The sequence below is a fragment of the Typopeltis vanoorti genome, chromosome 17 (assembly GCF_054136105.1).
Source record: "Typopeltis vanoorti isolate ZY-2024b chromosome 17, IOZ_Tvanoo_1.0, whole genome shotgun sequence".
Lineage (NCBI taxonomy): Eukaryota > Metazoa > Arthropoda > Arachnida > Uropygi > Thelyphonidae > Typopeltis > Typopeltis vanoorti.
The window spans coordinates 98,859,065-98,871,878 of NC_143565.1; the positions used below are offsets into that span (position 1 = coordinate 98,859,065).

Consider the following 12,814-nt stretch of genomic DNA (forward strand, 5'->3'; position numbering starts at 1 on the left):
AGTTCAATCTAAGTAGATATTATAAAAAGGGGAAAAATTTCATACCTGGCTCCTCAGTGCTGCTTGAACCACTTAATGTTTCAATATAAAAATTGTATAAAAACAATAGGGCATCCTGAAATGTTAAATCAAAAATACAATTTTAAAAATTAAGTACATTTTTAAGAAACAATATTATCTGATACAATGCAAGTTAGAATTACTGTTCAGAATTAGTTATAAAATGAATTTTGATTTTGTACAGTGCTTTTATATAATCTTTATCATAAGTTAGTAAAAGAAACAAGAACTCCAAAAATTTGAGTTCTATAGTATTTTTTTCTTTATATAGTAATGAATTTAAAGAATACATAACAAAAGATTATATAACCATTACTACTGATAACAGAAATAGTACTCAATAACTAAATTTTAACGCAAACACACAGATTTGAGAATAATTTCAAATAACAGAAAATACATAAAAAAATAAGAATTACTATCATTTTACATTAACCAACTTATAAACCATTTATAGTGGTCAGATTGCTTTTCTACTCAAGATCTAAACATTTGTTCTGACATTATGGAAATTATCTATATTGGAATGAAGGCTATTCAAAACTTCAAATTTCACACTTTGCATCCATGCTACCATTTTCCAACAAGCATGCCAAGTCAGTCAAAAAAATAAAATAAAATAAAAATAAAAAAATAAAAAAAGCAGGCTTGGGGGGAATCAAAAGTTCAAAAGCATACTACAAGTGGTTTGAGACAAAAAACACAAGCTTTATTCTGTGACCATTAACAATTCTAGCCTACTATGACAGAGCTAAATGCAGAAAGTTAGTCGCATAACTGGCAGTTGTGTCGTCTAATTGCTTCAAAACAGTTTGGGCTCAATATCTACTACCATATATTTGTGTTCCCCCAGATGAATGTACTGTAATAACGTCTAAAGACAAAACTGACCTCCTGGCACTAATTTTCTCTTATCACTTTGTACAGATGACCAAGACAAGTCACAACAATACCAAAAAATACACTGTTGTGGTGTTGCGAAAACACCACACCTCCTATTGTCTTTTGTTTAGAAAAATTAAGGAATCTTGTTATAACATCTTCTCTCCTGTGCAGTGGCGGCTCGTGGCTTGAAATCGTGGGGGTGCTGCAACTTTCGAAATATACATACACACTGTAAGTACAGTATATACGTGTTTGGATAAAATATCAAAATTATGGTAAACATTTTAAAAAAATTAAACATGAAAAAATATTGTTTATTATCGATAAAATCATACAGTTTGGTATAATTCAAAATTACTTAAAAATAAAATCCATTATCATAACCCCAATAATGTTCTAAAATAAAAACTATAACAAATGTCATGTCTTTAATTATAATGTTCAAATATTTAAAGAGATGGAGTAAACACGATAAGCACTATGAACACTACTATTAGCATAAACTGCATGTAAACAACAGTGGAACTGCATGACGGACAGTGCTGCATTCTGATAATAGCTCGCATCTCACTATGACATGCATATGCTTGCGCACGTAGCAATATGACACTGTGGTAAACACAGTGCTGCTAGCATCCTTTGCCCTCCTAAGTGCTATTATTTGCACTTAGGAGGCCGATTTTTATTATTTTTTATACAAAATAAGAGAATTGTATAGGATTGTTGATGACAAAATTAAATATACAAGCAAATATAAATAAATTAATAAATATATTTATATATCGAGAAAAATTGCGGGGTGTTGCAGCTCCACAGTGCCTATGCACGAGCCACTCCTGATTGAAACCATACTTATTGTAAAACTCATTATCTTTATCTGTCACTTTATTGAGGAGAGCAATCCTGTTAGATGGTTATGCATTACGAAGAAAAGAAGCTAACGAATAGCAGTAATACATACATCTTCAAAGCCCACCTTTCCTAATTGGGTTGTGGGGGCAACAGCTGCAAGAGGAACTTCCAATGGTCATGATCCTCTGCCACCAAGCTCAGGTGTTCTGATGGGATTCCCAAATGTGTCCACCCAAGGTTTTGGACATAGTCCATCCAGCGAGTCCTTGGCCTTCCATGTGGCCTCTCACCCTCTGGCTTGGCAAAGAGGGCCTGCTGAGGGAGCCTCTCTTGTGGCATTCTGACCAAGTGCCCGTATCAATGTAACTGTGATCTCTTGAGTCTTGTCAGCCCCGCAACCCCTCGAAGGAACCTCATTTCAGCCGCTTGGATTTGCGTCCGCATTCTTTCAGTCGTTACCCAACTCTCATGACCATAGGTGAGGATAGGGATATAGACTGTATTGAAGAAACGGAGCCTCTCTTAACTCCTGCTTCAATACTACCGAACGGCCAAGTTCCTGCAATATTGAGCTTGCTAAGCCAATTCAAGTATCTAGCTCTACGTCCCATTTTCCATCATTCGTGAATATGGACCAAGGTATTTAAACTTCTCCAGCTGCCTCATTGGGACTCCACTTACATGTAGAGTGCACTGGGATGGTTGTCTTGAGACCACAAATGTTTCGGTTTTGGCCATACTGATCTTCATTCCAGCGTCTGCACAAACAGCTACAAACCTATCCATGGTCCATCTGTGGAAGAGCTAAGCAGAACTAGGTCATCTGCAAAAAGCAGATATCCAATGCTACATCTTCCAATTCTGACACACTCACTGCCTCGGCTGTACCTATCAATCCAGTCCATACATATTATGAAAAGGAGGGGTGACAGAACACACCCTTGGCGGAGGCCAATGGAGACTGTGAAAGGTTCAAATTTTGTGCTGTTTACCCTGACACAAAACTCTAGGCATTAATACAGGGACTTGATGGCAGCTAATAGTTGGCCATCCACTCCATACTACTGTACTACTTGCCAAAGCTTATCCCGAGGAACCTGGTCATATGCCTCCTCCTAGTCCACAAAACATGTGTAGACAGTCTTGGCATATTCCCAGATTTCTCAAATACTTGCCTTAAAGTGAAGATTTGGTCAGTTGTGCTTCTACCAGGACGAAAGCCACATTGTTCGTCCTGGAACTTTGACTCAACTATGCTCCTGCACCTTCTTTCCAAGCACCTAGCATATACATTCCCAGGCAGGCTGAGCAGAGAGATGCCACGACAGTTACTGCAATCCTTCTCTTCTCCCTTCTTGAAGACTGGTATTATTATGCCTGTCTGCCATTGCTTTGGTGCTCGCCCAGATATCCAAGCAACCTGACACACTCGAGTCAGCCAGAGAACACCGTCTCGATTTAAGGCTTTTAGCATTTCGGGCCGAATTTCGTCATCGCAGCAGCCTTGACCGATTCTAGCGATTTTATTGCTAAATGGACCCGTGATTAAAATAAATTCTGGGTATGTAATAAGAAAACCAGTGGGATGGTGGAACTCCCATAATTATATACTCTCCATGAGTCTTTTCAAATTGGCTAATTACCAGAAGCTTTTCGACCTGCATTTCCTTATTGATTGGCCAGCTAATTAGGGCATATCACATGTCCAATACAAGCATTTGGTCGTGGACTGGCATTCATTACAAATATTCTTTAACATGTTGTCATTTCCATTGCTAGATGTTACCGATGCAGGATGGCGAGCTATAAGTGTTAAGGAGAAAATTATTTAAATGATCACCAAACTTTCCTAAGGGCAACTCATTCTGTGATCATTGTGCTTGCTATTTATTTATGTCTATTATGAGCACTTCAATGCTGGACGTGACTATAATATGATATGCAGTAAGACTCGGACACTGCAAAAAAAAAAAGAGTTTTAACTATCAAAATAAAATAAAAGGTACACAAACTCAATTAAAAAATAAATATTTCCTGATGAATTAAATAATAGGTTTTAAAATTTTAATACAGATGACAATTTTGCTCTCTCATAAAGTAATGACATTATTATTTTTATTATTATTATTTGACACCTCCAGGGAGTCCAAGACTCATCGAGAGAGGACACCCATTCTCCAATTCCACCAACGACTTCATCTACACCCATGCCATCTACTGTCTACCACTGCTACTATTTTCACAGACAATCACAAACATCCATGCCCAAGGAAGGATTCGAACCTGCAGCCTTTTGGCTGGAGAGCAGATACAAACCACTTGGCCAACCAGGCTGGCAATTACCCAAAATCTTTTGCAATGTTCACTGGAAATAATGGGTATCACAGAAAAGAAACAATTTGGCTTGAAACAAACTGGAAATCCACTGAATAAAACAGAATATAATGAGCTATATAGAACATTCAGAAAATGTATCAAGGCAGAAATATGGAAATTCCATTGGAAACTCATATAACAAAAAAGTGAAGACAACCACAGATTGAAAAAAACCAAATGGTGGAAGTTAAACTAAAAGAACTGAAGAATTTTACTTAATATTATATCAAGATGACTAAGCAAATGATAAAGACAACTATGAAATAACTACATGTAGTGCCACAAATTCTACCAGAATGTGGAGTATCCAAAACATGCCAAATGGAAAAGCTGCAGGATGGAGTATAGCTGAATTTCTACAGGGTGTCCCAAAATTCACGCAAGATTTAAATTTAGCGCCATTTGTGCGGTAACGTGTTGCCAACGAGGAAAAAAAGACAGTATGACAGCTGACAGTTTAGGGTTACTAAAAATGACCACACACACACACAGTGAAGAGAGTTCGTTGAATGAATTATGGAACAACAAGTGGATGCTTATTTTTTGAACAAAATCATCTTGAGCGATGAGGCTTATTTTCATCTTGATGGCTTCGTTAATCGACAAAATTGTTGCATTTGGGGTTCAGAAAATCCATAAGTGATTGTTGAGAAACAAATGCATCCACAACATGTCACCGTTTGGTGCTTGGTGGTTTCAACAAGACGGTGCCACATGCCATACAACCCGAGAAACAATTCAATTACTGCATGAGTCATTTCCTGGTTGTGTAATTTCCCATTTTGGTGATCAGAATTGGCCGCCCAGATCATGTGACTTAACGGCGTTGAACTTTTTTCTTTGGGGTTTTTTGAAGTCTAGGGTTTATGCCAACAAGCCCACGACCACCCACGCCTTGAAGGAGGAAATTGAGCATTGTATCAACGAAATTCAGCCACATTTACGCAAAACGGTCATGGAAAATTTAGACAAAGAGTGCGTATGTGCCAGCAAAGCCGTGGAGGCCATTTACCCGATATGCTATTCCATGCATAACTCTATACTGTATACTTTATGAATCAATAAGAAATTACAATTTTTAATTAAAAACCTGTGTTTTCTATCAAAATTACTTCTTGCGTGAATTTTGGGACACCCTGTACATGCAGGTAAAGTGATCTACAAAATCTCGGGCAAATATTTTATTATATGTCTGAAGAAAAATGATGTGCTAAGAGCATGGAAAAAGGCTACCCTTATTCTGATACAAAGATGAAGCTGAAGAACTATTAAAGAACTAGTCTAATATTGGCGATTTAGAACGTGTTCACAAAAGTCTTCACTCATAGTCTTTGTACAACTTTAGACCTCGAAAAAAAAAACAGGCAAGGCATTAGAAGTGGCTTATCTCACATTTTACAACAGAATACTGAATGGTGTAATAAATACCAACTTCCATTATGTCTTGGTTTTAGTGATTATGAGAAAGCCTCTGATTCAGTAAAAACTGCAATACTTTAAGGCACAACAAAACTAACAGAAATTCATTTTAATGAAACATCTCCAGTGTGGAAATACAGAGGCATAAGACAAGCTGATACAATATCCTCCAAACCATTCAAAGTATGTTCAAAAGAAATGTTCAACCTTCTTGATCAGGAAGAAAAAGACTGATGATAAAAGGCAGATATTTAAGCCATGTATGCTTCACAGATGACAGTTTCACGTCAAGTCCATATGAACTACAAATGTATATCTATGAGCTCCAAACTGTTAGTAAAACAGAGCTTAAAGATAAATATAAAGAAAACTTTATATTTATCTTAAGGTTATGTTAAACAGCTGTGCTGTGCAACCAGAAATAATATAATAAAAATTGATGGTGATGAAAGTAAAGTAACTTAGGATAATAGATATCTGGATCAAAATAGTGTGGAAGTTAAAAGACAATGATTAGCTAGAAAGCATTTGGAAAATTATAGTTGATATTCAAATTACCACCATGCCTAAAAAGAAAAGTTTTTAACCAGAACATTCTTCAATATTGACATATGGCTGTGAAAATGGCCATTACATGTAAAGAAAACTAAGAACAAGCAATTAAATATGGAAAAATGTATGTTTGGTATCACAAAAAGAAATACTTGGATAAAAAATCAAATCAAAGTCTCTGACATTACAGAAAGAGTGAAACATCTGAAGTGGCAATTGGGATAGGAATATCGCTTAAAGAAAAACAATGATGGACAAAATAGGTATGGGAATGGGATTAATATAGTTGATTCTCCAGGAAGAAAGAAAAATAACCACACAGCTGACCAAAATGATGATGGCTTAATGGAATCATCCAAGCTGCAGGAATGACATGAGGAAGAAAAGCCACCAACAGTCTTCGAGACATCTTGAAAGGGTCTTCATCCACTGGGTGTATCAATAATGGCTGTTAATGATGGTATACCAAGAGATTACTTTTCTCTTGACCCCTAGTCACACACAGTGCGCTGATTTGCTATAGGCTTTGCAGCCTCTCATGTGGAAAAGTGATATTAAAACTTTATGAATGAAGAAGAAGAAAACTAGTTTTTGCATGTAATAAGTGGTGATGCAAGTGTTGTAAGTGATGGCATGAAAATCTGTTAAATTTTGATTTGATGGAATTATTTTCTCAAATCTTTTTCATGTGTGATCTACTAAACAAGAATTTAAGGATGATTTCAATTAAGAGTAAAACAGAAACTGATGCAACTACATGAATAATTTTATAAAAACTGTGTGTAATGTTATAGCATAAAAATATTCAAATATCAGTTACCTGATCAATGTTGAATCGCAGTGGCTTAACAGACATTCTTACTGAGCATTCTTGAGTGGTTAAATTTGGATCTGGCCTTATATGAAGTGCTTTTATGACAATCTATAAAACAGAAAAATTAATGGAAAACAAGCATTTAGAGATAAAATTACAGAAAAGAGTATAAGATCCTTTTTAAAAAATGTCATGTTATGACTGATTAACAAGATACTAAATTATAATTGTTATTCTCAGACCAAAACACAAAGTCCATCTAAAGTGACAAACAAAAAAATCGACAAATTACAGAATTTTTACAATCTGTCTAACAAACTTATTTGTAACAATATTTTAAATGTAATGGAAATTGGTTTTACATTAACAAGGCAAAAACTTGAAAGACAGTGAAAATAAGTCATACAGGTTGTCATCACTAAAAATTTCAAGAGAAAAAAGAGAGAATGATTCAGCAACAAGGAATGCCTAATTTTTAAAACAATCCTTTCCTTTAGTGTTACGCAGTGATCAGCATTCGTTTTAAACAAATTATGGACTCTACAACAGTGTTATAAATAATTATTTTAATTTCCAGACATTTCGACCTTCATATTAAGGTCATCATCTGGAGTATACACATCTATACAGAGAAAAGCTGAATTACATTTCACACAGTATGCTAAAAAGACAGTGATTTGATCAATGGTTATTCTACTGGCCTGACCTCTAGTGAAAATAAAATTACAATAAATAAATGAAATAAAATAAATTAACTACAATCAAAGCTATATTCTATTTAAGACATCAGAGAAGCATTCTTTCATCAAGATAGTTTTCTTACAATAACAATGATGTCCTAATTTAACGTGTCATCATCGTCCAGGTAGCATCCTCTAGCAAGAGGGTTGCAGCAGATGAGCAGTTCTTCTCCATTTCTCTCTGTCTGTCACCTCCATCATTCTTAAGCCAGTCCATTCCATGATGTCATTGAACCACTCTCTAGTCAGTCTTCCACGTCTTCTCTTCCCCTCAACTTTCCCTTGTGATATAATTCTTGTCAGGTGTCCCAAGGAACCTCTCAGAAGATGTCCTGCAAATCTGGTCTTTCTTTGCATAATATTCTTGAGCAGTATTCTTTCCATCCCAACTCGTCTTAAAACTTCTTGATTTGATATTCTCTCTGTATAGCTAAGCTTTTCCATCTTTCTATAACACCACATTTCCAATGCATTAATTCTTTCCATATCTCTCTTTCTGAGTGTCCATGGCTCACTTCCATAACTTGCAATATTCCAAATGTTGCTTTAACTATTCCAACTATAACACCTATTTTAATATTCTTGTTTATTAACATTCTCTTCATTTCCATAGATGCTGATTTAGCTTTGCCTATTCTATTTCTAATGTCCAACTCTGAAGTTCCTTTCTCTGAGACCGAGCTACCTAAATATTGAAATCTATCCATGTCTTCTAAAATCTTTCCTTCATCATTATCTTGGTCTTCTTTGTGTTAATCCTTAGTCTGTACTCTTTCAAGAGTTTTCAATTCTTTGAACAATTTGTTGTAATCCATTTTCACTTTCTGTCATCACCACTACATCATCTGTATATCTTAAGTTATTAATGATGCTTCCATTTATTTTTATTCCTTCTTCTACATCCTCAAGTGCCTCTCTAAGCATCTGTTCACTATAAAGGTTAAACAATAATGATGATAAATTGCATCCTTGTCTAACTCCTCTCTCCACCAGGAATTCTCCTGTTTCCTCTCCATTTACACATACTGACGCTGTTTGTGACCAATATAATCTCTTTAAAATTTCCAAGTCATAAGAGTCAATATCAATATTTTCTAGAATATCAAAAAGCCTTTTATGTTTCACTGTATCAAATGCCTTTTCAAAATCTAGAAATCCCCAAAACAACTTTTCACCGTGGTTTAGTGTTTTCTCCCCAATAATTCTTAGACAAGTTATAGCCTGTTATACCCCAAGTTTCTCTGCTAGTTCGGAATCCAAACTGTTCCTCATTCATTTCTTTTTCTATTTTATTCTTAATTCTCTCTAAAATTATTTGTGCCAGAATTTTTGCTGTGTGAGTTATAAGACTTATCATTCTAAAATTGTTACAGTCTAAAACTCCCATCTTTTTTGGAATGGGGATAAAAATTGATCTTCTAAACTCCTCTGGTAATTCTTGTCCCTCATAAATTCCATTAACAATTTGCCATAACTTCCATACCTTTTTCACCTATATTCCTTATAAGTTCTATCTGTATACCATCTATTCAAGGAGATTTTCCTTCTTTTGAATTGCTAGATTCAATTCCTCCCTCATGATGTACAGCCTTTGCCCACTATGCTCTTTCATTTGATTTTCTCCTCTTTCTCTGTCTTCATAAAGTTTACTTATATATTCTTCCCATCTCTGTAATATCTTCTCTTTTTCTATCACCTCTTTCATTCTTGACTGCTCCAGTCCTTTGCATCTTTCTCCTTCATGTCATCATATTAATGTTTTTATAAAACACCTTTTTGTCATTTATTTCTTCCTTTGCTATTGTATCTTTACTTATTTCATCTAACCACTCTTCCTTTTTCCTTCTTATCTATCTCTGTATCTCCCTACTCAAGTCTTTATACTGCTTTTTTTTCCTTCTCTGTTTTACTATTAACTAACTTTCTTCTTTGTGTTATTTTCCTCAAAATATTGTCTGTCATCCATGGTATCTTTCTTTTCTCTTTTTCCTCTTCTTTTTTGGTTAAATGTAATTGTATAGCAGTAATTATTCTTTCCTTCAGAATCTTCCATTTATCACTTACATCATCACTTTCTTGTATATTTCTCTCATTCATTTCTTCCTCTACTTTCTTTGCGAATTCATTCACTGTGCTTGGTATCTTCAGCCACTCCATGGTCCATGATTTGTTCCATTTCCCTGCAGTTACCTTTTTTAGATTAATCCTCATCTTAGTTGACAGTAATATATGATCTGTATCACAGTCTGCTCCTGGATATGTTGTCACATCTTTTATAATATTTCTATATCTTTTGTTTATCAAAACATAATCTATCTGATTTCTTCTACTATTTATATCCTCCACTGGGGCTTTCCACGTATACAATCTTCTTGGATGTTTCTTAAACCAAGTGTTCATAATTGCTAAATCATGTTTTCTACAGAAATCCAACAGCATATCTCCACTTTCATTTCTCACTCCTAATCCATATAGCCCAGCAATATCTTCCTCCCTTCCTCTTCCGATTATTGCATTCATATCGCCCTGTATTATAATTATATCTTTTGTTTCTTTACATTTCAAACCCTTTTCTATATTGCCATAAACTCTTTCTACCTTCTCATCCTTATAATCACAAGTAGGTAAATATACCTGAATAAGTAGAATATTTCTTGATTTTGCTTTCATCTTTACCACCAAAACTCTGTCTGAGATTTGCCAGTAACCTTCCACATCCTGCCACTCGTTTATTCAATATTATACCAACACCTGCTTGATGTTGCTCTTTCCCCCCCCCCCCCCTGAATAAATTATTCTCATTCCATCCTCTGTTCTAAAATCTCCTTTTCATCTCACCTCAGCCATTCCCAGAACATCTATTTTCAATCTTAGCATCTCCATCTTTACAATCTCCAATCTTCCAGTTTGAAGTAAGGTATTCACATTCCAAGTTCCAATGTGAAAATTACTTTTAGCCCCTTTTCCACATGAATATATTCCATTTCCCTCTTCTCCACTTCCCGCAGGCTTTAGTAAAGATGATTCAATTTAACATGACAATTATTATATTAGATTTAAGATTTTGAATTACTTTATGGTCCTATTTATAGTTAATTTTTAGGGAGAAATGTTAAATGGGTAGAATATGTGCCTTCCATATGCTTGGGATTTTTAGACCATCATTATTGTTAAGTTAGGGTGGTTGATAAGAATCTCACAGGCTTCCTTAAATTTACATACATACCATGAACGTAAATTTAAGGAAGCCTGTGAGATTCTTTTTAATTAATTAATTTATATTTTATTTAGATTTTTGGATTTTTTATTTATTTAATTTTTTTTCACTAGAGTTCATGCCAGTAGAATAACCGTTGATCAAATCACTATCTCTTTAGCATACTGTGTGAAATGTAATTCAGCATGTTTCTGTATATGTGTGTATACTATACTCCAGATGATGACCTTAATATGAAGGTTGAAATGTTGGGAAATTAAAATAGTTATTTATAACACAGTTGTAGAGTTTGTCTAAAATGAATTTTTTAAAACAACTTTAATACAGGTTAAATGCAGCACATGCAGCGAGATACAAATTTGCAATATGGAAAATAACAAAAAATGCACTGTTCAAAGCAAATTAGTTGAATTCAGACTCCACTGATTAACCTTAATTTTCTAAGTATAATGAAGTTTCATGTGTAGTTTCATTACCTTAAAAAGGAGCATTGCAAATGGTGTATTAAGACACCTCAATCCCAATCCATCTGTGGATTGTAGACTGTAGCACACAGAGTCAAAAGAAAGAAAAATTAGATAAGTTAGAGTAAGATGAATCAGAGAAAAGACCTATACTGTTCATTTGTGAAAGGTGTTAAATCAGTATGCAACACAACCAGTTTGGGTTGAATTAGGTGATATTATTGACAAAGCATTTTTATTTTATTAAATGTGATTTCTATCCCATGAAAGGTTGTAAACTTAAAACATGTATCATTAGCTAGGGGCTATTTTTCTATTTTTTTATTAATTTTATATTTCTACATTATTTTATTTATTTATTTTTTCATATCTTGTTTTCATAATCTGAAAATGCTGCTCTAGAAATCGAACATGAAACTTCAAATCACTTCAGGCCTCCAATAAGTGAGGAAGTAGTCTGACAATTAAAGCTATGAAGTCAACCTCATGTTGGAGGCTTAATGGATTTTTTACAACACTCAAAAAGAATTAAAATAGAATTTAAAACTTCCTATATTTCGTCCTAGACATCTACGGGGTTACATAAACAATTAATTTAACATGCATACAAATATCATACAATACTAAACCCAAATACATGGGTGACACTAAAGTCCTATCTAGGTGGAGTGCCCTCTAAGGGAGGTAGTAGGTGGCCTGGAATGTAAGGTGGGACCTCTGGTGATGAGTGTTTCCCAAATCTTCGGAATTGTTTTTGTTTTCCCGTAGATGTCCTAGTGACTAGGACGAAATATAGGAAGTATTAAATTCTATTTTAATTCTTTTTGAGTGTTGTAAAAAATCCATTAAGTCTTCAACATGATGTTCTCACAGCACTTAAGCCTCTACACAGGGAGAACTATGAAGTCAATATATTATGTTTGTTAACTGCATCTGTTTTCCACAGAAAAAAAATCTACCTCCCTATGAGATGAACTAACTTCAGTTGAATACCTCTTATAAAAATTCCTTGCATCATGCATGTGATTCAAAACAAGGTCTTTCAAACAGAAATGCAACTGTTGTCATGTCTGAACTGCACTATGGAAGCTCTTATATACAATGGAGACACCAATTTATGCCAGGTGGTAATACATATGAGATATCCAACCTCAATTGTCAGAAACAGTGAACAGAGAAGAAGACAGAAGGCAATGTATCAGGTACCATAGTGGACTATTAAATGACAACTAAAATCTGTGAGCAATTAAAATTTTCTAACAGAAAACTGCATGGCCACTCAAGGTTTGAAGTTTCATGAGATATATATCACTAAGAAGATAGTAACATCCCTGGACTAATGGCCAAAAGCAACAGACCTTGCAAAAATAGTAGAGGGGTATTGCAGAGTGAAACATAGTGAATGGAATATTTCTGGGAATTATTAGTAAAGCAG

General features: G+C 34.7%; 1 protein-coding gene across 1 annotated transcript in view; it reads right to left on the reverse strand.

Moving 5' to 3' along the window:
• The window catches only part of Atg2 (Autophagy-related 2), a 616,887-nt gene that overhangs the window by 99,043 nt on the left and 505,030 nt on the right, over positions 1 to 12,814 (reverse strand). The window contains exons 35-36 of the mRNA XM_090407292.1: positions 6,965 to 7,066; positions 46 to 115 (exon numbers count right to left, since the gene is read on the reverse strand). Of these exons, the coding sequence (XP_090263418.1) occupies positions 46 to 115; positions 6,965 to 7,066 (172 nt within the window). The remainder of the gene's footprint in view (positions 1 to 45; positions 116 to 6,964; positions 7,067 to 12,814) is intronic.